This window comes from Suricata suricatta, chromosome 2 (genome assembly GCF_006229205.1).
Source record: "Suricata suricatta isolate VVHF042 chromosome 2, meerkat_22Aug2017_6uvM2_HiC, whole genome shotgun sequence".
NCBI lineage: Eukaryota > Metazoa > Chordata > Mammalia > Carnivora > Herpestidae > Suricata > Suricata suricatta.
The window spans coordinates 130,679,787-130,706,626 of NC_043701.1; the positions used below are offsets into that span (position 1 = coordinate 130,679,787).

At 37.5% G+C, this 26,840-nt stretch overlaps 1 protein-coding gene across 5 annotated transcripts in view; it reads right to left on the reverse strand.

The window, feature by feature from the left end:
• SLC25A16 (solute carrier family 25 member 16) overlaps nt 1–24,834 on the reverse strand; it is a 39,745-nt gene extending 14,911 nt beyond the window's left edge. For 2 of the 5 annotated variants that reach the window (XM_029931783.1, XM_029931782.1), the window contains exons 1-4: nt 24,422–24,671; nt 21,001–21,093; nt 17,058–17,191; nt 16,219–16,282 (exon numbers count right to left, since the gene is read on the reverse strand). In XM_029931783.1, the coding sequence (XP_029787643.1) occupies nt 16,219–16,282; nt 17,058–17,191; nt 21,001–21,093; nt 24,422–24,542 (412 nt within the window). In that variant the 5' untranslated portion in view covers nt 24,543–24,671. Of the gene's footprint in view, nt 1–9,230; nt 9,306–16,218; nt 16,283–17,057; nt 17,192–21,000; nt 21,094–24,421; nt 24,672–24,791 lie in introns of those variants that run through there. The other 3 variants (XM_029931784.1, XM_029931786.1, XM_029931785.1) reach the window with 3 other exon arrangements.
• Nucleotides 24,835–26,840: the final 2,006 nt, after the last annotated feature.

Sequence of the window (26,840 nt, forward strand, 5' to 3'; positions counted from 1 at the left end):
TCCTCTTTGGAGAAGTGTCTGTTCATGTCTTCTGCCCATTTCTTCACTGGGTTATTTGTTTTGTGGGTATGAAGTTTGGTGAGTTCCAAAGGAACTTTTTTAAGTTTATTTTTTATTTATTTTGAGAGAGAGAGGTGGGTGGGGGGACATGAGAGTGAGTGAGAGCAGGGAAGAGACAGAGAGATTGAGAGAGAGAAAATTCTAAGCAGGTTCCTGGCTGCCAGGGCAGAGCCCAACGCGGGGCTCAATCTCATGAACCATGAGATCATGACCTGAGTCAAAATCAAGAGTCAGATGCTTAATCAACATACATATGTACTTGTACATATACATACAAGTATATTATCTTCTTTTTAAATTTTTTGTTTACTTTTTAGAGAGACAGAGAGAGAAAGACAGAACTAATGGGGGAGGGGCAGAGAGAGAGGGAAACACAGAATCTGAAGCTGGATCCAGGCTCTGAGCAGCAGACTGCCCAGAACCCGATACAGGGCTCAAACTCATGAACCGTGAGATCATGACCTGAGTGGTAGTCAGATGGTTAACTGACTGAGCCACCCAGGTGCTCCATCTATGATGGACACTTGAACTGCTTCCCTAATTTGGCTATTGTAAATAATGCTGCAATAAACATAGGGGTGCATACATCTTTCCAAATTAATGTTATTGTATTGTGTGTGTAAATACACAATAATGGAATTACTGGATCATATGGATTTACTGGAATTACTGGATCAAATTCTATTTTAAATTTTTTCTGGTACCTCCATGCTGTCTGCAACAGCATGCACCAGTTTGCATTCCCATCAACAGTGCACAAGAGTTCCTTTCTTTCCACATCCCTGCCAATACTGTTTTTTGTTTTTAGAGTGCTATACAGAAAGAGAGTGCATGTGCGCAAGTGGGAGGGAAGGGTGGCAGAGAGAGAGGGAGACAGAATCCCAAGCACGCTCTGCACTGTCAGCATAAAGCTTGATGTGGGGCTTGAATTCAAGAACACATAAATCATGAGATCAGACTTGAACTGAAATCAAGACCTGAATGCTTAACCAAATGAGCTACCCAGATGCCCCTCTTGAGTTTATTTTAGCAATTCTGACAAGTGTGAAGTGAAATCTCATTGTGGTTTTGATTTGCATTCCCATGATGAGTGATGTTCAGCATCTTTTCATGTGTCCAATGGCCATCTGTATGTCTTCTTTCGAGAAATGTCTGTTCGTGTCTTTGTCCATTTTTTTAATTAGATTATTTGGGTTTTTTTGTGTGTTGAGCTGTATTGGTTCTTTAAGTATTTTGGATACTAACCCTTTATTGGAGATATCATTTGCAAATATCTTCCCTCATTCAATAGGTTGTCTTAGTTTTGTTGATAGTTTCATTTACTATGCAGAAGCTTTTTATTTGATTATTTGTTTTTTATTTTATTTTTAAGTGATCTCCACATCCAACATGGAGCTCAAATTCACAATCCCAAGATCAAGAGTCACATGCTCTACTGACTGTGCCACCCAGGTGCCCCCAAAAGCTTTTTATTTTGATATAGTCCCAATAGTTTATTTCTGTTTTTGTGAGAATCTTCTATTTTTGTAAAATGCCAAAGAAATGTATGTTCAGTGTAGAAAAATTAGAAAAAATAAATAAAAATTAAACATATATTTATCCACCAATAACTACCTACATATAAAATATCCCGATCCTTTTTAAATGTGCATTTATACACATATAAATACACACACACAGTTAAAACTTATGATAATAATATAATTCTGGGGCAGCTGGCTGGCTCAGTCAGTAGAGCATTTGACTCTGGATCTTCAGGTCTTGAGTTTAAGCCCTACTTTAGACATAGAGACTATTAAAATAATAAAAAATAAATTTAAAACATAATTTTATGATGTAATTATATTTTGTAGTCAATTTTTCTACTATACATTGTATTATGAACATCTTTCCATGTGAGAAAAACATCACCTCCATGTACCAAAATTTATTAAAACAATCCTCTTAAACATTTAGGTTGTCTAACCTAATTTTATATATGCTCCATTATTTGTCACATGATATTGCAATACTGAACAAGATTTTGGTTAATGATCTTATAACTAAATATTTTTGTGCATCATTTCTATTATGGATAAATTCCTAAAATAGAATTATTAGGTCAAAGAGTAAAGCTTTTATTTTTTTTTAATTCTATTTAGTTAATATATGGTAAAATTGGTTTTAGGTGTAAAAGAGTAAGACTTTTAATAGAAATTGTCTTCCAGAAAGATCATGTCAATTTATAATGTCAGCCATTGGAATAAAAGTCCTATTTTACTGTCTTCTCAGGAGTATTAGATAATTATTAGACAATTAGAATATTCAACTATTGGACAATTTGCCCAACATTTGATGGATAAGAAGCATTCTCTCTGTGTTATTTTGGCTTCTTTCTCATTTGACTTTTTCTTTTTACCTCTTTTCTTTTTGAGGTTTTATAACTTTGACCCTCAGCTGTGAGTTCTTATCCACATTTTTGATTGTACAGATTTTTTTAAAGTAGTGACAGATTTTTGAAAGTTACCTGTTTGGTACAGAGGTAACCAACACCTATAGCTTCTTTTTTTAAAAAAAAATTTTATTTATTTATTTATTTATTATTTTTTATGTCCTTTATTTTTAAGAGACAGAGAGACAGTGCGAGGAAGGGAGGATCAGAGAGAGAAGGAGACACAGAATCTGAAGCAGGCTCCTGGCTTTGAGCTAGCTGTCAGCACAGAGCCCGACGCGGGGCTCGAACTCACGAACCGTGAGGTCATGACCTGAGCTGAAGCCGGCCGTTTAACCAACTGAGCCACCCAGGCGCCCCCACCTATAGCTTCTTTGATGAATCTTCATCCTCATTATATTTTCTGCACAACCTCAAATGGGCACCGTGTGAGGGACATTCCTTATTCCTTTGTCCCAGACAGTTTTGTTGGGCCTGTCAAACATGTACACCTGGAGTTCCCATCTCCTTCACGGCAAACCTCTGGATCTCTTTGAGTACAGGAGGCACATGCTTCCTGAAGCCTACTCCATGGAATTTCTTGTGGATGGTAAGGATGTGTTCTGTAGTCACTACCTTGTGGTCAGCAGAACAGACTTATTTTCACAACCCCTCTTTGCAGAGCCATTCTGGGCCCAGGTTGGAAACGAAGAGTACAAGGTATTATCATGACTTCCTTTTTCTAAATAGGCGCTTTTTTTTTAAGATTTTATTTTTAAGTAATCTCTACACCCAACATGGGGCTCAAACCTACAATTCTGAGATCAAGGGTCATACACTCCACCAACTAAGCCAGACAGGCGCCCCTCTATGGAAGCTTTTAACACTACCTTTTAAACAGGATAAATTCGTCTTTTTATTAGTCTTAAAAAAATAAAACTTTTATGCCACGACTTTGACACAGAATAGTCAGCAATATAAAAGTGATTTTATTTAAAGTAATCTCTATTTTCTTGCCCTAATTTAACTTTTTAGTTCTAAATTATTTTTTAGTATCTGTTTAATTTTATTTAATAGACCTGATATATCTTACCCCATTTACTCAGCAAATGCTACTATAATTTTGCATCCATTTTTATCAGTGCACACCTAAATCTATACTAACTTTCAGAAATTCCACTGCCCTCTAAAATTAATCTACATTAGTTTGCCATCTTTTATACAGTTATTATCTAGGCAACTTTCAGAGAATCTCTACCTGGGTGACTAAAACATTATCTGAGCTAAAATCCTACACAGCTAATATACAGGTAATACTTCAATGCAAACACAGGCAACTCTTAGTTCTCTCTTGAGAATGACAAAAACTAAATTACTTTAGACAATGAAGAAAAAGTCAATTTGAATAACATGTTAAGTAATGGAATTTTATTTTTTATTTGAGAGAAAGAAAATATGCAAGCAGGGGAGAGGGGCGAGGGAGAGAGAATCTTAATCAGGCTTCATGCTCAGCACAGAATCCCACAAGGAGCTTGACCCCACAACCCTGGGATCATGACCCAAGTCAAAATCAAGAGAAGGACATTCAACCAACTGAGACACCCAGGTGCCCCTGGAATTTAATTTTAAACACAAGCAATATTTTGGATGAAGATTAGCCTGATGATCAGAATGAGTTTGACTCCTAGAAGAAAGCCCGATTTATTTAAATTTTTAAAGTTTATTTGAGAGAGAGCAAGAGCATGCACAAGCAGAGAAGCTGAGTGAAAGGGAAAGTGGGAGAGAGGATCCCAAGCAGGCTCCACACTGACAGCACAGACACAAGGCTCAAACCCTGAGATGGTGACCCGATTCAAAATCTAGACACTTAACAGACCTAGCTACCCAGGTGCCCCAAAAAAGGCTGATTTATTATTAGCATATCTGTGATTTAGCTGTAAGTGATATTTTAAACCTTCCTTTCTTTAGTTTGCCCATAGCAATAAAAATGAGCCACTATGTGCCAAGCATACCATACCAGGATCTCTATAAATACCACCTCTAATCCTCACATGCCAAACACCACCAACAATCCTACAAGGTGAAAGATGGATATTATTATTACTGCTTTGCAACTGAAAGAATTGAGGTTCAAAGTAGTTGACAAAATTCATATAGTTTCTGTATCACAGAGTAGGATTTGAAACAAAGTTTTCTGACTCACACCATGACATAGTTGCTTTCCTATAATTTTGTCTATGGCCATACCACCCTGAACACACCCAATCTCGTCTGATCTCAGAAGCTTTCCTATAATTTTGTTTTCTTGTTAAACATTTGCTTAGTAATATCGAAACTTAACTTCTTATTCAGAAATTCCATCAGTTCAGGGATTAAAACTGTCAATTCCCCACTGTAGCTCTTTATCTGTGCTATTTGTTTTCAAGCTATTCATTTTCAAACTATGTAACATATTTATATGTTACCTATTGGTATTTAAATAAGCCACCTAGGGTAGGCAAGGCAAAGACTTTTCTAAATGGCTTCTTTAAGGCAACATCTAAATTAATATAGTACAAAGGTGGTGTTCCTGAGACAAGATTTGGCAGTAACATTACATTTAAATCACAGCAAAAACCTTATTATCCAGTTATTTATAAAACTACATGATTTTGCAAGTTGGTTTAATTTTTTACACCTTCTCCTAAAGATTTTGCCAGGGAAATTATTAGAAAATAAAATTAGGAGAGATATAAACTAGTTCCATCTTTATTGGAATGTTTCATACTAAGAAGTTTTAACAAAGATAGAAGAGCATCAAAGGCTGACCATTTTAAGGTTTGATTGTGCTGACACAACACAACTTGGTTAAACATCAGATTTTGCTAAGATTGTCCCAATTCATTACTATCTATTTTATTTTTACAACTTCTGCTAATTTTGACTTTTTTTTCTCTTCCCAAATCAGGATCACTTTGGTCTTGCCTCTCCCATTTGCTCTCTGACTCCATTTATTTCTTCTTTCCTTCTCACGTGTTCCAAATCTTCTAGTTGTCTTTTAAGTGGCTTTGGATGGCTTAACATGAAATAATCATGAATTAACAAAGTGGCAAGATGATAAATTGGTGGAAAATGAGTACATTCAGAAATTTGTAAAAGGTCATCTGCATCAACCTAAAAGCTGCAAGACTATGAGTCAGACAGGAACTAGCAAAACCTAATATATAAGAGAATGCCAAAAAGTAATGCCAGTGATTACTGGAATGCTAAACTCATGATCTGGTTTCACAATTTTTTTAGCAGTTTATTTTACCATGTTTTTATATGGTCTGTTTCTTGTAAATTTGAACAATCGACCAAATCTTCCTAAAGAAAAACTTGTTAACAAATGTTAAAAAGAAATAACAGGCTTATGGGGCACCTGGGTGGCTCAGTCAGTTAAGCACCCAACTTTGGCTAAGGTCATGAGCTCCCAATCCATGGGTTCAAGCCCTGTATCAGGCTCTGTTCACGCTGTCTCTCTCTCTCTCTCTAAAAAATAAATAAACATTAAAAAAAATTTTTTTAAGATATAACAGGTTTAAAAACAAAACAGAAGGCCCTCCAAATGGAGCCACTTGTGCTAAGTCCATGTTGCCAAACCAAATCTTAATACTTAACCTAATTACAGTTTCAACCTTCTCTTGGAATATGCCCACTATTTCTTTATCCCTTTCCCCTTCTGCCTGTAGAAGCCTTCCATTTTATACACCTCCTCAGAGCTCCTTTCTATTTCTGGATGGGATGCTACCCAATGCAAGAATGGTTGAATAAAGCCAATCTGATCCTCAAATTTTTTCAGTTGAATTTTGTTACTTATATAAGGATATAAAAATCACCAAGTTTTGTTGCTATTTTTTCAATATTCCTAAAAGCAACTTAATGATTTCAATGTAATTTTAAACCCTGGAATATAAGCAGAGGATTCTTAATAATTTTGTACTCTGTAAATCTTGAAAACTAATTAATGACTTTAAATATTTATTGTTGGAATGAAGAGGGAGTAAGAAATATTCCTCTAGGGGCGCCTGCATGGCTTGGTTGGTTGAGAGGCCAACTTCAGTTCAGGTCATGATCTCTTGGTTCATGGGTTCGAGCCCCACATCAGGCTCTGTGCTGACAGCTCAGAGCCTGGAGCCTGCTTCAGATTCTGTGTCTCCCTCTCTCTCTGCCCCAATCCCCTGCTCACAGTCTGTCTGTCTCTCTCAAAAATAAATAAACATAAAAAAAAACAAAAGAAATATTCCTCTGATAATTATATTTTACCCTTCACTCTAAATATAAAAGTATAAAGCCCTCTACAGGGCTAGATGTAGATTTCTACAAACCCTAACTATAGAAAAGATCATGTTGTCTTGCATTGTTGAAACTGAAAATAATACTGTGTTGTAAAATAAGTTTGAAGACATCTAACTAAGTTCTGATTGTCCTCACGATTGTCCTCACGATGACTACATCAAAGCTTTTAAAAATACCAAATGTCTCTGCTTCGCTGGCAACTTAGGCATGTGTATAATCTACCTGTCAAGTGATCCAGCAGATTTTCTTAGCTTAAACTTTTCTCATTTCAGCTAATTCATTTTTATATTATTTGTTGGGGCCCAGCAGGCCAAAAAACCTCCTGCAGAGTGACTGTTGATGGCCAGGCCCCTGGGACACAGGAGAATCTACAAAAGCGACCGTTGATGGTTATGCCTCCAGGGTGCAGGAGAAAAATTTGGGAAGTTATGGAACAAGTCAAAAGACTGTGAAGCGACATTTGGCCTCCTGGGCTGCATATGTGGCTTCTATTTAACCTGTCTATGATTTTTCTCATTGCTTCGCAAAAGCAATGAAGGCGTATAGCTTTAAGTTTTGAATCAACTTGGGTCAGTCAGTGACACCTGCTTTCCATTACATTATTTCTGTTCCCAACTCATTGCCTGCTGTTGGGGCAAACACAATCCTCTGTCTAAAATTAACCCCTTGAATGATAAGCGTCTTGCCCAGACATAACTGCTAAAGGACCTTGAAGAAAAGAAGATTCTTCAAGAGACAGACTCCCTCATTCCTGTTTTTTTCACTTCTGTTCTCACAGCTGTTCTCTCTTCTATGATAAAAAATGATCCTTCCCAGAGCATGGTTTTATTCTCTCAAGGACCATAAGCTTTGTAATCATTAAAGAGAAAAAAAAATGTGTAAACCCCTATGGCATAAAAGACACTGACTTTCTTAGTAAAGTGTGGTTTTACCACCATTCATGTTGTCTGTCTTCCTTCCTATAGATAGTTCGCCGACACCAACCACCTACACCTACTCAGGGACCATTCGGCTTGGGGTACATGGGCTGGTCCCCCGCAATTATTTATTTATTTTTATTTTTAATTTTTTTAGTGTTTTATTTTTATTATTTTTTTGACAGAGACAGAGGCAGTGTGAGCAGGGGAGGATCAGAGAGAGAGGAAGACACAGAATCCACAGACAGACCCCAGGCTCTGAGTTAGCTGTCAGTACAGAGCGCGATGTGGGGCTCAAACCCACAAACTGTGAAATCATGACCTGAGCCCAAGGTAGGATGCTCAACCGACTGAGCCACCCAGGCATCCCTATATTATTTACTTTTGACCGTTGTGGTCAAAATTGATCAAATGGGGGGCGCCTGGGTGGCTCAGTTGGTTAAGCGTCCGGCTTCGGCTCAGGTCATGATCTCACAGTTCGTGGATTTGAGCCCCGTGTCGGGCTCTGTGGATAGCTAGCTCAGAGCCTGGAGCCTGCTTCAGATTCTGTGTCTCCCTCTCTCTCTGACCCTCCCCTATTCCCACTGTCTCTCTCTGTCTCTCAAAAAGAAATAAAGAACATAAAAAAAAAATTTAAAAATTGATCAAATGGTTAAAAGAACTTATGAGTATGGACCCAAGCATGAGCCTGCTTGCATTCAGATCAGATTCTACCACTAACTGGCTGTGTGATCTTGAGCAACTTACTTACTATGGGTGTCAGCTTTAGAATCTATAAAATGGATGGCATAATAAGTCATTACCCAAATCAGGGTTTTATGAAGTTTAAATGAGTTAATATATGTAAATGCTTAAGATAATTCCCCAAATATAGTAAATATTAAATCTAAGTGTTAGCTATTATTCCTCTCCCAGTAGGTTCTTTTTCAAGCTATTCACTTTTTGACCCTTTTTTTTTTTTAACATTTATTTATTTTTTAGAGAGAGAGACAGACAGAGCATGAACAGGGGAGGGTCAGAGAGAGAGGGACACACAGAATCGGAAACAGGCTCCAGGCTCTGAGCTGTCAGCACAGCGCCCAATGTGGGGCTCGAACCCACGAACTGTGAGATCATGACCTGAGCTGAAGCCGGATGCTTAACCGACTGAGCCACCCAGGCGCCCCTGGCCCTTTCTTTTGTGAGCCAAATCATTTGTCTCCTCTTTTTACCCAAATTCCTCCATACTCAATCTCTTCCTGCACTTCAAGACTTCAAATAAAAAGAAAAAATAAAAAAAAAAACAGTAAAAAAAAAATAAGAAAAAGAAAAAGGAACACCAGAAGATTTCTGATGAGGAATATATCACTGAGTAATCAGACTGACCAAACAGTGACTGGGATGTTCAACTCATAAACCTAGCGTCTCTGGTTTTGGTCTTCTTCTATACTCAAATAGCTCTTCCTTACTATCCTAACTAGCACTGCTTTACAGAGAGGTCAAAAAAGTCCTCCAAGTGCAAATAAGGGAAATGAGAAACTACCTACCTCAAATAGTGGTGGTGATAGTTTTCCTATTGCCCAACCTGATGATCACAATCCAATACAGAGAGCAGTATATCTTCACCTACCAGGAAGCAATGAGACTCAATCAAGCTGAGACATGTTTGCAATCTTGGTGTATGTGCAAACACCTCTTTTCCTCCTTAGTCAAGAAGAATTGAGGACTTAATGAAGAATCCAAACTGACTGAGACTGTTCTTTACTAACTGCTCATCTTATTATCTCTATAGACTAGAATCCAGGAATTGTCGAAACCCAAGAACATACTTTAATCAGCAATTAGGTTTTGCTAATTTGCAAAGCTTTGAAGAGTTCAACATTACCTCATAATCACAGTAAAAAAGCAAAATTCTAATTGCAAATTAGATTTGTAACCACGATACCAAAGACAGATCCTTGGTCATTAAAACTTTGGAGATCATATTCTGAAAATATGACAAGTATACATTTTTTATTCTGTTCTGGCAAGAAGCATAAAGAACTTCTAAACAGAGGAAGTAACACTACACGGAGGAGGCAGTCGAGGGAAGATGAAGGAGGACTTCAACCACCTCCATTCTGACCTCATCTGTACTAATTGTTTAAGTTCATCTTTCCAGCTTCTCTCTTGACTCAGGCAAAAGATCCAGCAAGCATCCTTAATGAGAACCAAAACTACCCCCTCAAGTATGACGACTGTCAGATGCCAACAGGACCCCATGTGATTGACACTAAGACAATGGTTGACCTGACCTTTACTGTCCACTGACCTTTGTGCCACATTTTCCTTATATAAACCTGTAAGTATTTTCAGCACTTTAGAGGCAGTCTTTGTGACATGAGTCTACTGTCTTCCAGGTGTTGGCCTCACTGAAACAAATTCCGTTCTTGTTTCACTATCACTCAATTTCTGCCATTGGATTTTGTCAGTGGTGAGGGGCCAAACCTGGTCTGCTTGGGACCCCTGGAGCCAGGTGCTCTTGTACCCCAGTTACAAAGAACAGAATAGATATTAGAAATTGGATAATACAGAGTTGAAGCAAAGGAGCATATCCAGGCCATCATTGATTGAACTCCTTCCTCTCCAACTTCTCAGTGAATATGGAAGTAGATTTCAGAATTCAGAGATGGCTTCCCTCCTGCCTCACTACCTTCCTTCCCATCTGAGACTATATGTAGGAGTAGCATCCAGACTTCATGTACACTTCCAAAGAGATTAGAGTTCAATGAAAAAGAATGCATGGATTCAAAATAAACACTTTAGGGGTGCCTGGGTGGCTCAGTCGGTTGAACGTCCGACTTCGGCTCAGGTCACAATCTCACAGTTCATGGGTTCGAGCCCTATGTCAGGCTCTGTGCTGACAACTAGCTCGGAGCCTGTCTTCAGATTCCATGTGTCTCTCTCTCTGATCCTCCCCTGCTCACACTGTCTCTCAACAATATATAAAAGACATAAAAGTTTAAAAAAAAACCACTTTAAACAAAGGGCTCCATGCATCATAGATGCCAGAAAGCTAAGGAAATTGGTCTAGAGTAGATATCCAAGAAAATTCAATTCTACTATATCCTGTCTTTTGGAACCACATCACTACTTCAAGCCTGATGATTAGCTATCAGTTGTAAATAACTAATAACCTGATTTTAAAAAAAGGGGCGGGCCTGGGTGGCTCAGTCAGTTAAGTGGCTGACTTCGGCTCAGGTCATGATCTCACAGTTCGTGGGTTCGAGCCCCACGTAGGGCTCTGTGCTGACAGCTCAGAGCCTGGAGCCTACTTCAGATTCTGTGTCTCCCTCTGTCAGCCCCTCCCATGCTCTATTTCTGTCTCAATAATAAGTTAAAAAAATAACCTGTCTATAGTTATGTGCAACCTCTGAATCTCAGAAAGTACTCTAGAGAGAGCTCATTCAAGTATGACATTCAGTAGCCACACCTGCAATCACTACTACTCAAAAGAATAACTGTGTGTGACTGTGGATGCCATTAGTACAGAAGTCTCATGTGGAAATCAGATGACTGCATGACATTAGGTCAAAGAGCCAAAGGACTAGAGAGCAGAGATCTGAACATCATGCCCATTGCCCACATGCAAATCAGGCATATACTAATATTATTTTGTTAATAAATCTATTAACTAAAGAAAGTGTGTTCTGAAATCAAGTTATACTACTAGCTCAGAAGAGAAATTTCTCCAAAAATACAGGAAGCTTATTGCTTCTGGCTTCTGGATCACGGCTCAAGGGAGAATAGCATTCCTTTTTAAATATTAAATTAAATGGGAATAAGTCTCCAAGCCTGTTTGAGATTGTCAAAAGAACAATGTGCAATCTGTTCTAATAATCAACCTGTTCTACTATAATCTAATAATAGCACTGTAAAACCATTCTCACTGCTGACATCCAGCCCATATCCTGCTTGGTTGCTACACAAGCTATATTGATTGTTAAATATTTTCAATATAACCTTTATTTGTTCATTTATTTTTTTGAGGAGGCAAAAGTTTATTAAAGTATAAGATCAGAAAGTAAGAACAGTATGAGAGTTCTCTTTAGTGGGGAGCATTCAAAAGTGAATGCGCCCAGTTATCACTTATTTAAACTAAAATTTCCCCTGTGTTACAAATGAGACAGAAAGAGGAATAAGGAATTTAGGCAGCTGGCTCAAGAGCATGTAACAAGTCAATGGCATGGAAGATCTAATAATATTCCCTCATATTTAAGGAAGACCTCAGATCTTTCAGAATATTTTCATAGCAGCTCTTTAACTTTCAAAACAACTCAGAAAGAAAGGGAGTGAGGCAAATACAAACTCCACTTTAACAAATGAAGAGTAATTATACAAGGCTTAAATGATCTGCCCATGGTCAATGTAATATAATGGAGGCCAGCCAGGAGCCAGGAAGTGTTCTGTACATTTGATCTCCCAGCCTTGAGCCAAAAACCAAAGTGGAGTAGACCAGAGAAGGCAGCAACTCAGCTTATCACTTCTAGTTTCTAACTCTTCTCTTTTTTCTCTTCTCTTTTGCCTGTTACTCCTCATTCCATAAGAACTGGCAGAACAAGAGTGATTTTAAACAACTGAAACAGAAGTAAAGAAGAGGAAGACCTCCTTAAATATACAACCTTGATTCTCAGTCACTAGTTTTTCCTCTTTCTGATTGACTGAGGTTCCACATATACTGGATTGTAGTTATAGAATGGGGGAAAAGCTTGAAGTTCAGAAAACTTTAAAATAAGCTCTATTGAAATGACTGTGAAAAACACACCGGTTTTTATTCTGGCAGAAATAGAAATTTCCAAACATACTTTCAAAGGCCACCAGAGGTACAGAAACAAAGATACCTAATATAAATAAAATTAACTAGAATATTCATTTCAACTGTTTATAATCATAGAAACAAAATGTAAAATGTAATTACTTAAACATGGTAATAAAAATAGAAATATGGATAATGGAATTATTATCTGTAATTGAAGAATTTTTTTAACCTTTTTCTTTAAAAATTAAATTTATGGCGGCTCAGTTGGTTAAGCGTCCAACTCTTGGGTTTCTGGTCAGGTCATGATCTCCTGGTTTCATGAGTTAGAGCCCCATGTTGGGCTCTGCACTGACAGTGTGAAGTCTGCTTGGAATTCTCTCTCTCTGTGCCCCTCCCCTGTTCCAGTTGTCTCTGTCTCTCTCAAAGTAAATAAACTTAAAAAACAATAAAAAAGAAAACTTAAAATTAAAGTTCCCTTTGGTTATTATTATTTTCTAAAATGTACTAAAAACTTGATGTTGGGGCACCTGGGTGGCTCAGTCCATTAAGCGCCTGGCTTCAGCTCAGGTCATTCTCTCACGGTTCGTGAGTTCAAGCCCCACGTTGGGCTCTGTGCTGATAGCTAGCTCAGAGCCGAGAGCCTGCTTCAGATTCTGTATCTCCCTCTCTCTCTGACCCTCCCCTGCTCACACTGTCTCTCTCTGTCTCTCAAAAATAAATAAAAACATTTTAAAAAATGTTTTTAAACTTGATGTTAATATGTCTTTCATTTCAGAAAAATGAAACTAGAAATACCATTTGAATGTATAATGCTATTCAATAATATCAAGTGCCGTGAAAAGGAAATAAAGCCTTTATGATTTAACTCATTATTCATAATCCAACTTTATCTTGCTTATAACCTTCAAAGAAAGGATTTTGATCAGTCATTTGTAAAGTTAAATTTAAAAGATATAGGGTGACTGGGTGGCTCAGTTGGTTAAGCATCTGACTTAGGCTCAGGTCATGATTTCACAGTTCCTGAGTTCGAGCCCCGTGTCAGGCTCTGTGCTGACAGCTCTCTCTCTCTCTCTGCCCCACCCCCATTTGCAATATGTCTTTCTCAATATAAACAAACATTAAAAAGAAAAATATTAAAAATTAAAAGACAGTGGGGTCCCTGGGTGGCTCAGTTGGTTAAGTGCCCAACTTAGACTCAGGTCATGATCTCAGTTTGTGAGTTGAAGCCGCTACATCAGCACAGAGCCTGCTTTGGATCCTGTGTGTACCTCTCTCTCTCCCAAAAATAAATAAACATTAAAAAAGTTTTTTTTTATTTAAAAAACAGAAATTTTATTTATTTATTTATTCATTATCATTTTTTATTGTAGGTATTTTTATTAAAGCACAAGGATGGAATTCATGAGCAGAAAGAACTGCCTAAAAGAAAACTTGAAGAATAATGTACAAAATCATACATTTTATAATCTGGAACCTTTACTAAAATTTTTTTTCTTTTCTTTTTTTTTTTACATTGTGCTTTATTTAATTTTTTCTCTTTTCACTTTTCTTAATTTCTATTTAGGGACCCCTAGGTGGCTCAGTCGGTTAAGCATCTAACTTCGGCTCAGGTCGTGATCTCACAGGTTGAAGGTTCAAGCCCCGCATCAGGCTTTCTGCTGTCAGCACAGAGCCTGCTTCAGACCCTCTGTACCTCCCACCCCGCCCCTCCCCTACTGATGTGCACATTCTCTCCCTCTCACTCTCTCTCAAAATACTACTAATAATAATTTCTATTTAAAATTTAGTTAACATACAGTGCAATATTGGTTTCAGAAACAGATGATTTTTCTTAAAAAAATCACAAATAAGGTTAAAAGACAAATCTAAAACTGAGAAACTATTTCAAAATTTGACCAAAAAGTCCTAATTCCCAAATATATAAAAATCATTTTTTCTAGTTTTTTAAGGAAAATGAATATTTAAAAAATAGAAGCAACTCAGGCTGAAACTAAAAGAAATACAAATGGTCAATAAACATTGGGAAGCTGATCCAATCTTACTCATAATTAATTGCCAAATATTGGGACACCTGGTTGGTTCAGTCAGTTAAGCATCTGACTTCAGCTCAGCTCATGATCTCATGGTTCATTGGTTCGAGCCCTGCATCAGGCTCTGGGCTATCCGCTCAGAGCCTGGAGCCTGCTTTGGATTCTGTGTCTCCCTTTCTCTCTGCCCCTCCCCCACTCATACAGTCTCTGTTTCTGTTTCTCTCTCTCTCTCTCTAAAAAATAAACAAACATTAAAAAAAATAATTGCCAAATATTAAAAATCTGGTAAGACCCAGTGTTGGTACGGTATACTAGGAGGAAAAGCCATTAAAAGCATTATGAAGATCAGTTTGAAAATACTTATCAAAATTTAAATACACATATCCTTTGAATAAGTAATTTCCCTTCTCAAAATTTATTTTACAGATATATTAATACAAGTACAATGGTTATTTGTGAAACAAAAACTAAAAATGTTCCAAATGCCAATCAATAGAGGACTGGATTAAATAAAGCATGATATATTCAAGGGCGCCCGATGGCTCAATTGGTTAAGCATCTGACTCTTGATTTCAGCTCAAGTCATGATCTCTCAGTTTGTGGGTTTGGGGTCTACATGGCAGTGCAGAGCCTGCTTGGGATTCACTCTCTCTCTCTCTCCCTTTCTCTCTCTGCCCCTCCCCCACTCATGCTCTCCCTCTCAAAATAAACAAAACCTTAAAAAGGAAAAAGCATGATACATTCATATTTAGAATATAACACAGGTCTTTAAAAAAATAAGGAAGATCTATGTATTGATATAGAAAACAGTCGAGATAACTGTAAAAGGAATATTCTAATCTTATAGAATAGTACTGAAAAAAGCATATGGGGTGCCTGGGTGGCTCAGACAGTTAAGTGTATGACTCTCAACTTCAGCTCAGGTCATGGTCTCTTGGTTTGTGGGTTTGAACCCCATGTCAGGCTCTGTGCTAACAGTGTGGAGCCTGCTTGGGATTCTCTCCCTCTCCCTCTCCCTCTGCCCTTCCCCTGTTTGTGCTCTCTCTCTCAAAATAAATAAATAAACTTAAAAAAAAAAAAGCATACATAAGAAACTGCTAATAGTGATTAGTGATTAAGGAATGGAACTATTTTAAATGTATAGGAATTTGTATTATTATAGTCATTATAATATTTTTAAACATTTTTTTAATGTTTATTCATTTTTGAGAGACAGAGATACAGCACAGCAGGGGAAGGGAGAGAAAGAGAGAGAGACAGAGAGACAGAGAGACACAGAATCTGAAGCAGGATCCACATTCTAAGCTAACAGCACAGAGCCTGACGCAGGACTTGAACCCACAAACGGTGAGCACATGACCTGAGCCAAAACTGGACACTTAACTGACTGAGCCACCCAGGTACCCAAGAGTGCCCTCTTGGATTTTTCCAAGAAAATGGTTGAAAGAAAAATAATTTTCTGGAAGCAGAATTGTCAAAGGGAATTTATGTTGTTCACATAATTACACATTTGGACTATTCCTTATCTTCTCCTACTGTAAAATACTATATTACTTAGTTGGGATATTAGTGATTTCTTGTATAACTAAGTGTAGGAAGATGAAAAATTTAGTTGCTTAATCAATGTCATAAATATTACCTAAACCAAATTAAGTACCTTAGTAGAAAATTAATTTGTCAGAAATAAAATATACCCACTCCTCTTACCTGCCATGGATCCAGCCATTAATCTGTGCACATGACCAGAAACTCCCAGCTTTGTAGTAATTAACTATGAAACCAAAACACCAAATTAAATGGAATCTTTTAAAAATACTTCTCATTTCATTGTTTAATAAGGAAGACATTTCAAAAAAGTTTACAGAACTAGTAAAAAGAAAATTAGTGTTAAATGTCAGCAAAATGACAAGTGCATAAAGGTCAACAGTGTTTCAGCACATCACAAGATCAGGTATTTCCTATGTAGCTTTCATACTAATTCTGCACTTTCACAATCTAACTTAAAATTGCCAAATATACGATATTGCACATTCATGACCACATACACTTAAAGACTGAGTGGTAGTAGTACAGATAAAATGCCACTACAATGAAGTCTTGATATATTGATGACACCAATTCCGACTGATTAGCTTGGAGTGTTAACTGGTTGCATTACTCAAAAACAGACTTTCACAATATGATTTCACTATTTTATTTGTAAGAAATCCAAAGCCACAATATTCCTTTCCTACAAGTGAGAAACAAAAAGCACATTAAAAAGTTATTAATATTTTCTGAATTTATTACTATCTATTTGAAGTATATTTTGGCTCTTCTTCATAAGTGTATACCTAAACAATTAGCTCAAAAATGACTAACAATGCTGAACGAGATAACTCCAAAACCAAGTTATGTTTAAAAATTTAAACTATCACAAGTCTTCCTTCAAAAAGGCCTTACTTTACCCATTCATTCAAAGTAACTTTAAAAGCCAAAGCAAATGCCTGTCATCTAAGTATGATATTCAAACACACAAAAGGAAAACAAGATAAAAGTTCAAATACCGTTTTATAATGCTCAAATGCCATAAACTGGATGGCACCGTAGGGAAAGATTCGAATCATCATTGCACCATTCCCTTTATACAATCCAAGGTAGCCTTCCTTTTGGGGAACAGCACACAATGCAGAAAATACTCCTATTTTTAGAAAAATGTTTAGAAGAAAAATACTATTAAAACAGAGAAAACTAAATTCAGATTTCCATCACAAACACAGAAAAATTCTATACCATCATTCATGATATAATTTTGCATGAGAAATTACATGAATAGTAATTTATGTTTAATAGTTTAACCTATTTAAAATACATGTCCAAATTATATAAACACAACTCATATATAAATTCATATAAAGCATACTATAACAAAAACAGTCATAAATTATATTTATAATTATCACAAATTATATTAATACACAGCATTTTACAAAATATTAACAGAAATACAAAGACCAGATACTGCACTGCAGGTAATTGACTCTGGAAGGATGAAGGAAGGTTTCCCAGACTGACCTAGATACGTGGGTGGTTTGTTTATATAAGGAAACTGCTAAATAAAAGAAAACAAATTTTTTAATCTACCTATTATAACTATTTAAATTTGGGGGGAATTTTCATTGTTAGAACACTTTAATTAGGAAGAGTGATAAACAAAGCCTGAGTTCTGATCCTATACATTGATACACACACACACACACACACACACACACACACACACACATATATACACACACATACATACTAGTATTGACAATTATAGGATAAATTATATATATATATATATATATATATATATATATATATATACAGATACATATGTGTGTATGTATTTCTCATAACCCCATCACTACTTCTATTATTAAGCTATTTAAATTCAGGTTCCTTTCCAAATTTTTCAAACAAAAATTTGATCAAATATAAAAGTAAATCATTTTGAATTTTAGAATATAAGTAACTTTTTGATATCTTCCTACAAATTAAAGTTGTAGGTACTTATTAACATTTAAAAAAGAGATTTTAAAAGCATTTTTAATATATAGGTATCTAAATGAATAATCTATTAAAATGAATTTCCTAATATATATGATATATAATATATATGTATATAAAATTCTCTCAAACACATGAATTATTAAACTAAATATACTTCCCCACACCCAAAAATAATTTCTTTCCAATTTTAGTATATGTGCTATCGAACTGAGCACCCAAAAATTTTTTCTTAAAGACACCCTCTTGCCAGAAGAAGGGGCAAAGGTTAAGCCCTGTTTAATTTGATTCACATGTGTTCGTAACAATTTAAGAATAATCAGATTTAGAACAATGGCTACCTCATAGGGACAGGAAGGCTGCTGATGAGGGAGAAGCAGAGGTGTCAACTGTACCAGTAATGTTCTGAATCTGTGCGGGTCCATGTTATGTTTTCTACATTAGTCTTTAAAACCCTTTAATTACCACAAATATTTTGTTAAAAAGGATTTTAACAGAAACCACTAGTAGAAGTGAAATAGATAGTAATTTCAAAAAAGGAAATCCAGAAAACAAAGCAGGGGAGGTTGGACAAATACAAGAAAACACAATAAACAAAACATTATGGTGGTGAAAAAAAATCAGTGACCACACACACACACACAAAAATCAGAATGACAGAAATTCCACTATTGAAAGCCACCAAAGATCATCAAATTCTGTTAAAAGTCCATATCTAACCATATACTTTTTACAAAACTCTTACGTAAAACAAAGTAACAGAGAAAGGAAGAGCAAGAATGGATGCTGAATGTTTTCAAATGGTTTTTAAATATCCATTGAGATGATTATAGTGTTGTTTTTCTCCTTCAACCTATAGTCTATACTAGTTTTACTTTGGCCTATTTTTACTTTATGATATAACACTGGACCAATTCTTATAAAGTTACAAGCATGTTTGGAAAGAATATATATTCTCTGCAGGGTGTAAAGTTCTCAGTGTATCTTCTATATCAAGCTTGTGTGTTATTTAAATCTTTCCCTGGATCTTTACCTATTTTATCAAGCTAGGGTTAGAAGTAACTAACATTTGGTAAAATATAAGCATATATACATGTGTATATATATATATATATATATATATATACACACACACACATTAGTTCTGAAAGGAAATGGAAGTAACTGGTAAAAATGCTTAATTCCAAGGAAGAAACAAGGGAGGAAACAAGATGTTTTTATACTTTTTGAATTATAAACTTGTGAAAACATCACACATTAAAAATAAATTTAAAAATTAAAAGCAATAAAATTAAAAGTAAAACTTTTTAAAGAATCCTATTATAATTCATCTACTTATTTTACTTTTTATAAATAAATACCACTTATCAGCGAATATTATGAAAAATTATATGCCAACCAATCAGACAACCTGGAAGAAATGAACAAATTCCTAGACACCCATACAGTACCAAAACTCAAACAGGAAGAGATAGAAAATCTCAACAGACCCATAACTAGTGAAGAAATTGAATCAGTTATCAAAAATCTCCCAACAAATAAGAGTCCTGGGCCAGATGGCTTCCCTGGGGAATTCTACTAGACATTTAAAGCAGAATTAATACCTATCCTCCTCAAGCTGTTCCAAAAAATAGAAATGGAAGGAAAGCTTCCAGACTCATTCTGTGAAGCCAGCATTACCTTGATTCCCAAACCAGACAGAAACCCCACAAAAAAGGAGAATTACAGTCCAATATCCCTGTTGAACATGAATGCAAAAATTCCCAACAAGATCCTAGCAAATCAAATTCAACAGCATATAAAAAGAATTTTTCACCATGATCAAGTGGGATTTATTCCTGGGCTGCAGGGCTGGCTCGATATTCACAAGTCAATCAATGTGATACATCACATTAATAACACAAAGTATAAGAACCATATAATCCTGTCACTAAATGCAGATAAAGCATTTGACAAAATATAGCACCCTTTCTTAATAAAAATCCTCAAGAATGTCAGGATAGAAGAAACATACCTAAACATCATGAAAGCCATATATGAAAACCACACAGCCAATATCAAAATGCCTTCCAAAAAGGCTATAAAAAATTCTTAACTCCCACCAATGATATATTAGAGTCCCCACGTTAATTAAATGGCTGATTTTTATATTTGTAAGGAACAAATAAGGGTTTGATATTCTTTAACAATGTAGGTTTATCCATACTAATTGCATTGAATTCTATTTGCCCTAAAATTTCTAGGAGGCTAGTTTAACTGGGTGTTTAAAGGAACAGGGTTGCCTTTCTGACAGTCGGTGCAGCCTGCAACCATTAATCTTGAGGTTGTGAGTTCAAGTCCCACATTGGGTGTAGATTACTTTAAAGTAAATAAATAATAAATAAAAGAATAAACTTTATCTCCATCACTAATCGGATATTTTTTTCAAAAATCAGGTTGAGAGGCACCTGGGTGGCTCAGCCTCTGCCTCTTGGTTTTGGCTCAGGTAATAATCACAGGGTTGTGTACTCAAGCCCTGAGTGTGGAGCCTGTTTAAGATTCTTTCTCTTTCCCTCTGCCCCTCTCTCCCACTCACTCTCTCTCTCTCTTTCTCTCGCAAATGAAAAAAAAAAAAAGGTTGAAAAACTAGTAATAATAAAAATAAAAATCAGATTGAGCAGTTACGTGTGTCTGGAAAAGATGTAACTCATTAATCCCAATAAATAAATAGTACTTATTTCAATCATTCCAAGATTTCGCTTTAGAGAATATCAGTACCCTAAAATGATAATATGTATATATAACCACTAACTGTAAATAAAAAGTTTAAAGAAGATAAGAGATAAATCTCTTGCAAAATTTGCTCCCAAACTTGAACTCCCTTTCGTGTCCTCTTCCCACTAATTCACAAATGGAAACCAACCCAGTAGATGGATAATGTTTTCACTCATTTTTTATCTTTAGCATCCGTTAACTCACCTAAATGTTTGTAATGGTGATTGTGAGCTTGTAATAAAACCTTTACTCGATCCAAAGGAGCAACTGTTGTTTTGGCACAGCATCCAGCAATACCTGAAAAATTTTTAAACAGTCAAGATGAAATTGCATACTATTTTTTCCACATGGAAATTGTTATTTATTCAGCCAGCACACCTTCTGATTTCTAATTTGGTCTCCACGGGTAGAACTGCCCAGTTGCAGGGATATGCAGATGACTGGCTCCCATTCCCTGTAACTTAATAATTGAGTATGTCAGACTTAAAAATAAATTGGAAGAGTGTAAATCTTCCCCCTAATACCTGATGAACACTAGGAATCTTGCTAAATATAGTTAAGGAGACAGACACTAAATGCCTCATAGTTGGTATTTATCCAACTATAAGGCTCTACTTTAAGTAACCTCTACTTGTGGGTGACTTTTCATTGAAACAACCAACTTTTACCCATAAAACTCTCATTCGTTTATATATTCAGCAATTATGTATTTGGTCCCTACCACATGCCTCTGTGCACATATATGGATGAGAGTAATTGTGTACATGGGCTTTAGTGTAGGTTAGAATCCAGAGCAGCCCTACTACCTTGGCTGCTTCTAAGATGGTAATATATAAAGACTCTTTACTACAGATTGTGTCCTCCCAAGTTCATATGTTGAAATCTAATTCCCAATGTGATGGTATTTATTAGGTGAGGCGTTTAGGAATTGATTAGGTCAGGAGGGTTGAGCCCTCATGAATGAGAAGCCCTTATAAAAGCCCAGAGAAATCCTTGGCCCCTTCGACTAGGTGAAAACACAATGAGAAGATGCGCTCTCTTAGAAAGTAGGTCCTTATCAGACACCAAATCTGCTGACATCATGATTTGGCTTCCCTGGCTTCCAGAACTATGAGAAATAATGGCTGAAGTTTCCAGGTAGATAAAAAGAAGGAATAAAGGGAGGGAGGGAAGGAGAAAGGAAGGGAGGAAGGAAGGAAAAATATTGTTTATAAGCCACCTAACCACATTATGGTACATTTGTTATAGTAGCCCAAATAGACTGACAATTTTGTAAAGTAACTTACATGTTGTAAACACTTGATAAAATAGGCTGTTATTATTATAAAAGGGTGGATTAAAAGTCTTTGGTGTCTTGTGTGATTACAGTAAGCTCTTCACCAATTGTATATTCGAGCCAGAAAGTACAAAAGGACTGGGATTTTGTGGGTCTCCTTTATAACTATATCCCTAAAGACCAGTACAGGGCCTGGCACATAACAGGCACCTAAAAAATGTTTCATGAATGAATGTAGACTCTTACTTTACAAACTTTTTAAAATGTAAGACAAAAATCACTCACATTTATTTAATAGTTAATGTTAACATCCATATTCTGAGCTATCTAAAAAAATGAAATGTCTATTTGTATTCAAATCCACATGTAAGTATATATTACAAACTTCTCTTATCTGAACTAATGAAAATAATAGTCATGGCTGCCCCAAATTGAGGACAAATGAAAAATAATTTGCATTTGGGTATATTTGGTTTCATAATATTTTGTTATATTATCTTCTAAGTCATTATTGACTATATAATGAAATATTTGGAATCTGTATAATAACCAGTTTTCTTTGATAGTATCTTAACTCACTTCATCACATCATTTTATCGCTCAATTAATCATCACAAGAATCTATTGTGTTAGGTCAGGCAGCTTTTATCTTCCTTTTGAGCAAATGAAGTTATATGATTTGTTTATTTTGTGCCAGGTACTAAGCTAAGAGATTTAACTGAGGGTCTTGTGCCAAGGCTTTTCTGGGTACTATCACATTTAATCATTACAAGCTGACATAGGTACTCTCCTTTTCCCAGTTAAAAGATATGGAAACTGAGACACAGGGAGGCTAAGTAACTTGCCCAATGGTATTTTTTCTTATCACTTGAACCAAGAATTCCTACACAAATTTATTCATACTTACCAAAACTCTGAAGCAGCACTTGACCAAATAAGAGACACAGATGGCCAAAAGAATATGAAAATATACTCGGCATCAAAAGTTATCAGGGAAATGCAAATTAAAGCTACAATTAGATACCTAATTAAAGGGAACACACACATACACAAACATAGAGGACACAAACTCTGATAATACCACTACACTTTAGAAAAGTTTGGCAGTTCCTATTTCACTCCAAGTAAAATGGAATCTTTACAACTGCTTGCAAAGCTCCTCATTCTGCCTCCCTAATACCTGTCTAACCTCTTACCCCGCATCAACACCACTTGGCTCCAGCTACATGGTTTTCCTTCTGGCCTGAAATATTCCTCTATCAGACATCAACTTGCTTAACTCTCACTTCCTCAAGTCAGCTCAAGGGTCATTCTCTCCAAGAGACTTAGGACTGTCCTATCTAACACTGCACCCACTCAGCTTCTGTGTTCCCTTGCCCCTTCTCCTTTTTACTTCTCCCCATTGCATTCGTCACCTTCTAACATACTATATAACTTACTTCATCACTTTATTTATTCTTTCTCCCCTCAACTCCCCAGTCAATGTAACCTCCGGGATCTTTGTTTTGTTCCCTGATACACACTGACCATGTACGTAGCAGGCACATAGCAGGCACTCATATTCCTTGTATAAATGGATGAATGTTTTTATCAGAAGAACAAAATAATTAAATTCTTAATACTACTGCTGTCTACAGATATTCTTTCCACAAGCCCTCATAATGGGGATTTTTTTTTTTTAATTCCCAGCCTTAACAAGTAATTAAGTGTTGACAACCCAGACAATCAATTAAGAGAGGGTAGTGGCCAAAGCACTTCTTCATGGGAAGGCAGAGGAAATTTCTGAAAGACATTTATCAACTTTATAGCTTCACAGTAACAGGGATAGAAGGGCTGCACCAGCTCCCTGTCACGTAACTACAGAGCAATTTACTGGAATCACTGGAACCAGTTTTGGTTGTAGACGGTTTTACACAATTTTCTCCATCATCTTTAAAAAACTGACTTCCACTATTTTTTTCATTAAAGCAAACAGCAAAATCCGATTCTACACTGCGTCATTTGTGGTCTTTATAAAAGAAAGGGGTGCCCAACGTGTCTCACTGAAACCGGGGTCTTCTTAAAGGATTCCGCTCTTTCCCCTACTATCGGACCATTAAGAATGAGTGCTTGGTTCGGCCAGTCCACGTCCCCAGCCGCTCCCTGACAGTTCGAGGCCCTTCCTCCCCAGGATCCTGCTGTCACTAGTTAAGTGATTATTAGAAAGAGTTACAACAGGTCAGCGCAAACAACCGACCGGGCACTGAAGCAACCAGAGTCCAAGAATGTCACCGCGGCCGCAAACACCGGATCTGCCCGGGATCCCGCCCTGCCACCCGAGCTCGCCGGCTCCGGTCGGCTGACACCCACCTCCGGCCAGAAAGGAGCGCAGCCAGTAGAAGTCCCGGCGGGCGGTGGGCCCTCCGGCTCCCGCCGCCTGCGGCCTCGCGGGAGGCGGGTCGGCCGCGGCCAGAGCCGCCCCCGCAGCCATAGGATCAGGGCCGCGTCGGGAACTCGGTTTGCCAATTTATAAGCCACTGGCGGGAGACATGGCCAGAGCGGGCGGTGACAGAGCACCGACCGCCGCGCGGGCGGGACGGAATAACAGCCAGCGGCGCGGCGCGGGATGATGGCGTACACCAGGGGCGGGGCCTGGGCCCGCGCCACGAGTGGGAGTCACCCACGCTCGCCGCCTCCCCCATCCAGCCTCACCCTAGAGCCTCCTCCCGGCCTCGCTTACCAGGCCTCTTCTGTTCTGGAGGAAGAAGCGAAGCGTGGCCAGCGAGAAGGTCCCACCCAAACCCGCCACCTCAGAGAGCTCTCCACCGTCCGTCGACTTGTAATTGCCCTACCTCACATGAATCCTTTCCAGAAACTACCTTTGGTTCCTCATTGCTCTTTCCAGGAACCTCAGAAATTGCACCATCCCGCCAAATCAGTTCTGCCTTCTGAGAGCTTCTCCCTGAACCTCAGTTTCTACCCTCCGTAACCACCTATTAAGCTTCAACTCCACCCCATCATTTCTGTCAAAGAAATATTGCTAAAGCAGATTGCTCTTTCTTCGGGGCCCTGCAAATTACACATATACATATGCCTGTCCATCCTTTCTGAATCTATGCCTTCTGACTAGTTCTCAAAGCCCGCCAAGCTCTACTCCCCTCCCAGCCCAGTGACTGCACTAAACTCTTAGGAACTTTCCAGTTCCTTCTCGTCCCCACTGTACTTTTCAATACCTTTACTTTAACTACTCCACCTGGGGCACTGTTTTCTTACTGTGAGCCCCTCATCACTTCCAGGCTGGGCAGAAGTCTTTCCTATTCTTTATGACCAAAGTTGTTCTGAACTTGTATTGTCTCTTTCAGAAAAGACCGGTTAGAATTTTCTTCAATAGTTATTCCAGACTTTACAGTTATTGGGACTGGTCTCCTCTTTCTCTTTCTATGGATATGCTTCTGCCAGGGATTTCGAGGTACATGTAGTCACTAATGATGAGACCAGATTTAAAAATTATTTTCCTCCAGTTTCCTAATTTTCAGTTTCTCCCAGAACATATAGATGTATTTACTAATATTTTAAATTATTTTTTTACATGTCTAATGTGTGGAATCTAAAGCTCACCAAATGGAATGGTTGCACAACATCGTAAATGTAATGAATGCTACTGCACTGTACAACTAAAAATGGTTAAGGTTGTAAATTTATTTTTTTTTATTTTTTTTTTACATTTTATTTATTTTTGAGAGACAGAGAGAGAGCATGAACAAGGGAGGGACAGAGAGAGAAAGAGACACAGAATCAGAAGCAGGCTCCAGGCTCTGAGCTGTCCGCACAGAGCCCGATGCGGAGCTCGAACTCACCAACCGTGAGATGTTGACCTGAGCCGAAGCCGGATGCTTAACCAGCCACCCAGGCGCCCCATGGTTGTAAATTTAAAAGGAAGTATATTTCACATAATAAAAAATACAAAGAGAAAGCTCCTTACATTTTTAAAAATGTAACAACAAAGGAGAAATTGCTGTATTTTCATATTACCTAACAAGCAAAACTGCCCTAATTCCTAGTGCTAATGTAGATTATTCCCCAGGTGTGTAGGCTATACTGGTACATTTCCATTTCCATTTTCAAGGAGATGTACCTCACAGGTCCAGCTTCTCACTTAATGGCTCCCAACTCCAAAACTCAATCCAGAAGGAGGATGGGAAATTGATAGAAATGATAAATGACAAGTCTGGTGATTTTTTTTTATAACAACAGTTCTTTTTTTTAATGTTTTATTTATTTTTGAGAGAGAAAGAGACAGCATGAGCAGGGAAGGGTCAGAGAGAGAGGGAGACACAGGATCCAAAGACAGCTTCCAGGCTCTGAGCTAGTTGTCTGCACAGAGCCCAACTTGGGGCTCGAACCCACAAACTGTGAGATCATGACCTGAGCCAAAGTCGAATGCTTAACCAGCTGAGCCACCCACGCACTCCAAGTCTAGTGATTTAAACATCCAATTATTTACTTATTTATCTGGTAATCTCTACACCCAATGTGAGGCTCAAACTCACAATCCTAAGATCAAGCAAGAGTCGCGTGCTCTTCAGAGTGAGTCAACCAACCCCCAACATCCAATTATTTCTTCTCCATCTATGCAACTGGTTACTACTAAACTACCCAACCTACCAGGGTGCCTGGGTGGTTAAGTCAGTTAAAGCCTCTGACTTCAGCTCAGGTCATGATCTCATGTTCATGGGTTTGAGCCCCAAGCAGAGCCTGGAGCCTGCTTCAGATTCTGTGTCTCCCTCTC